General features: G+C 35.2%; 1 protein-coding gene across 1 annotated transcript; it reads left to right on the forward strand.

Moving 5' to 3' along the window:
- The first annotated feature begins 953 nt into the window (after nucleotides 1–953).
- On the forward strand, nucleotides 954–3,941 carry LOC125839147 (protein SHOOT GRAVITROPISM 6-like). The gene is made up of 8 exons (XM_049518127.1): nucleotides 954–973; nucleotides 1,141–1,246; nucleotides 1,626–1,682; nucleotides 1,794–1,868; nucleotides 2,586–2,684; nucleotides 3,496–3,567; nucleotides 3,642–3,727; nucleotides 3,803–3,941. Exons 1-8 carry the CDS (start codon nucleotides 954–956, stop codon nucleotides 3,939–3,941), a joined length of 654 nt encoding a protein of 217 aa, XP_049374084.1.
- The last annotated feature ends 233 nt before the right edge of the window (nucleotides 3,942–4,174 follow it).

Here is a 4,174-nt window from a genome sequence, read left to right on the forward strand (position 1 = left end):
TTAGTTATTGTCACATAATATAGTTTAACTCGCAGTGTGTAGTGTTCTAAACTATATTATGCGACATCCACGTGGATGTCTACGAGTTAAACTTGTCGTCTTTATTTGAAGTTCACTAGTAGGTTTAGGAAGTCGCATCTGTTAAGACCTTTTAGTTTTATTATATATAGCAACACGTATTCAATTAAAAGAAAATATGTTATTAGTCCATTTTAGAATGATAAATAGTCTATAAATTTGGATCACTATTGAATAGTACTAACCTCATTCTAATGGAGAAAATATTGTGCAGAGCTCTGTCAATATCAGATTCTTCTAATTTCTGCTTCTTCAAAGCTAACTCGTGATAAAATTTTACAGAGAAAATTGACTTTTGGCTATTTAAGGATTTTCAAGTGATGATAACAAACTCATTTAGAACATGTAAGCTCTTCTTCCGCTCTTAACTTTAACTTTTTGACTAAGTTTTGTTCCTTGTAAATTTTCATTTGCGATTACAGTTTACTCATCACAATATAAGTAATTCTTGATGTTTTACTATACAATCGTCATAGCAACATTAAGCTGACTGGAAACTCTTACTATTTTATGACAATATGTTTCTAACTTGTGTAGTCATCGAGTACACGAGTACATTTGCCATTGAACATGTTGTTTGATTCCTCCAAAATACACACTGCTTTTATCTACATTTGCCACCAGTTCTGAAGCCTCTGAAAATTGCATAAAACATTTATGTAGATAGCTCACAGACTTTATATCTCCGCTGCAAAACATCAACAAGTCATCAGCAAAGCTAAGTTGGATGATTTTTTGTCTCTTACACCTAGGATGGTAATGGAACTCATGGTTTGTATGAAGGCTTTTTAAGACCCTTGTGAGATAATCCATGGCTAATACAAAGAGAAAAGGCGACATGGGGTCCCTACCGAGTTAATGAATCACAATGAACTATGATGAAGGCACCTAGCAGGTGCTGGGGAAAAACAACTAAATAGAAAGCTTTGTAACTTGTAAGCTTACACCCTTCAAAAGTGTTTTAACTGATATTTTGTTCCGTCATAGTGATTTTCTTGTTGATGGTCTCAAATCCTATTCATGTCTGAAGCTTTCTAAGATTGTGGATGCAAATTTTTGCAGTGATGGCTTTGGTCCCCTATTAGAACAGATGGTGCAAGCACTTTGTCGGCATGTATCGGATGATTCTCCTACTGTTAGGCGCCTCTGTCTAAGAGGGCTTGTCCAGGTATTCTTGGTCATAGAGTATTCTTTTTTCTTTTTCTTTTCTTCTAAGGAGGAGGAATGTTTACGCGAGGAATTTTCTAGTTTTTTTTTTCCTGATTTCATCATTAGGAGTCCCTCTGGTTCAGTTTGATTTCCTCGGTCAAATAATATCATGGCGTCATTTCGTAATTACTGCTTTAGTTATAAAAAAAATCCTTCCTTTGTTTTCCCTTTCCTTTGTGGCTAGGTGCATATAATTTCTACTCTGAATGAATGAGAAATTAGTAAAGTTTTGAATGCCGCCATAGTCATTGCTCAAGTACCGTATATTTTCACTTCTCTTGGGTTGAGGTTCATTTTGCCTGCTGGTCTTGCATATGCCATCTATCCATGTTCTCCAGTATACTACTCAAATCCTAGGGGTGATATTAGCTTTGATCGATGACTCAGATGAGTCGGTCAGTTAACTGCAGTATCATGGTTGCTGATGGTAAAGCTTGCTCGGTCTTTGTTAGTATCTTATATTCTACCTTCACGTGAATGTTTTCTGCTAACATCCTACTATGTAGGTTCTTGAGTCCTCATCCACGGATGCGGTTGAACCTGTTCTCCTGAACCTTTCTATACGGCTTCAGAATCTCCAAGTAAGTTGATTCACTATCCAAACATAAATTTCTTCAACTTTAGATTTTCTGGTAATAGCCTCAAATTGGTTGAATTACTATACTAGTCCGATTGTATCACATTCTAAATTATTTATTTAGAGCTGATAACAGGGTGGCATTGTGTTAAAAAGACTTTTGTATCAGGACAGTAACACAACTCTGTTTGGACATCCTAGGGTGATGTCTTTTGCCTTGACATAATATTTTGCATTATTTGTCAACCTTCAAGACATGTCTCTTGATACAAGTTCTTCTTTAATTTGATATTATACCCCTTAAGTGTATGTGCTAGTTAAATAGATGAGTGACACCCATATATTGTACTGTGCTAGTGTTGCCACTTATGTTGCTCTGGCTCTTCAAAAATGCCGACGAGTGTATGTCGGATCTTCCAAAAGTAGTACATTTGGAGGATACGACACAGGGTGCATCAACATTTTTGGAGCATTCAAACAACATAGGTTGCCACAATTGGAGTCTGAGTTCTAAAAGAGCTGAAGTAATTTAATGGTAGGTTTTATAATTTGTCTCTGAAAATTAGTTCATATCGATGTGCGATTTATCTCTTGGGAAAGAAGCACATGTTACATCATTATCTTCTAATCTGTGGATTATAGAAATATTAGCAAGTGCATGTTGAGATGGCCATAGCGTATAACATTATTTTCTTGCCTCATAAAAGGAGTGCATGAATAGGAGTGCATGAATGAGAAGATACGCGCCAATGCTTATGCTGCATTTGGAGCACTGAGCACTTATGGAACTGGGCCTCAACGAGACTCTTTTCTTGAGCAGGTATCTTATCTCCCATTAAACCATTTGTCACCACCTAAATTTGATTTGGTATCTTTTTCTCATTAGCACATAGTTTTAGATGTTCTTTTAAATTTTATCAATTTTAATTGCATCATAAGGTGTCATATCCAACATCACAAGTCAAGACTGGTCTCAAACGAGGATGTTTTGGTTGTGTTGGCTTTATCATTTCAACTGAGCATGTGTAAAGGACGTTTCATATTCAACTGTTTCTTCTTCATTGAAGGATCAACATTTTTTTGATTGACAATATAGGTCACTTTTCACTAATAGTTGCCCCTCATGTATATTTACTGAATCATGAAATTCCAAGATGTGTTTGTTTATATTTTATGGTGCATTTTTTTAATTTTAAAACCTTTAATTTAATGCCTTAGATTGGGATCTCTAAAATAGGAGCATAATCTAGACTAAACTTTGTTGTTAATAGGTCTGTTAATTACTTAATTTCCCGTGAGGCCTCTGTTGGCAATGAATATTTTGTTTTACGGTCTCCATTTCTTGATCTGCTCTCTGTATATTTGAAGGAGCTCATACTTTTCTTCTACTTATCATCAAACTTTACTTTCTTGGGTAAAACAGAGTAGTAGATATACCCTTTCTATCCCACATCTTCATGGTCAGATATGAATTTTGAATGAGATATGATTTATTTTAGTCTCCATTTCTGTTGTACGCAGAGCAAAGTTCTTTAATTCTCGCTTTTCGATTTGGTTAATAAATATCTAATCTGTTTCTGTCTTGTATTGAACTTTATCAAGAAATGATCTTCACTTTTTCTACTCGTCAGGCTCATGCTGCTTTCCCACGGATTGTTTTACATCTTCATGAGGATGATCATAGTGTGAGACAAGCTTGCCGAGTAAGTTTAATCTGCCAGATTTTATTTCTTATGTTGTTCAGGATGCATAAAGAGTTAACTTTTCAACACGCCAGAACACTTTGAAACCCATTGCTCCCTTGATGGAAATTGATGGAATAACTGTTGTTTTCAACACTCATTGGTTTAGTTCGGACCATCGGTATGCACCGATTGATTTGAATAGTCCTTAATGGTTATTTATGAGAAATGATATTAAGTTGCCTTCAGTTTTTAGAGGCGACTATGAAGACTTTCTTCGAGAACTTGCAAGGCAACTAACTCAAAATCTTGCTGCCCGAGTAGATAGGTACATGACATCAATAATACAGATTTTGGATGCTGAAATTTGCAAAAAGCCGATGTTAAACATGTAGATTGACCATTTTTTGCTGGGAAGGTGAAGGCAACTTTGGATTATAGTTTAAGGCTAGTGTATGATTTTTTTGCTAAGCATTCATGATCGCAATATTGTTACTAGCTTACCTCATTGTTGTATATAGTCAGATGCCTTATACTCACCTTATTTTGTAATTACATTATATATTATATATGAAAGCAACAAGTTTATATTAATTATCATATTTTCTAGGTGCAAATGCAATGTGAT

The sequence above is a fragment of the Solanum verrucosum genome, unplaced genomic scaffold (genome assembly GCF_900185275.1).
Source record: "Solanum verrucosum unplaced genomic scaffold, falcon-dt-bn FXZP01000164.1, whole genome shotgun sequence".
NCBI lineage: Eukaryota > Viridiplantae > Streptophyta > Magnoliopsida > Solanales > Solanaceae > Solanum > Solanum verrucosum.

Bases quoted from the DNA above. Each gene is read 5' to 3' on its own strand.
- LOC125839147 (XM_049518127.1), top strand. From the start codon at position 954: ATGATGAAGGCACCTAGCAG. The intron at 3,568-3,641 runs GTAAGTTTAATC...TCAACACGCCAG, and splicing joins GTGTGAGACAAGCTTGCCGA to AACACTTTGAAACCCATTGC. The intron at 3,728-3,802 runs GTATGCACCGAT...TTCAGTTTTTAG, and splicing joins TGGTTTAGTTCGGACCATCG to AGGCGACTATGAAGACTTTC.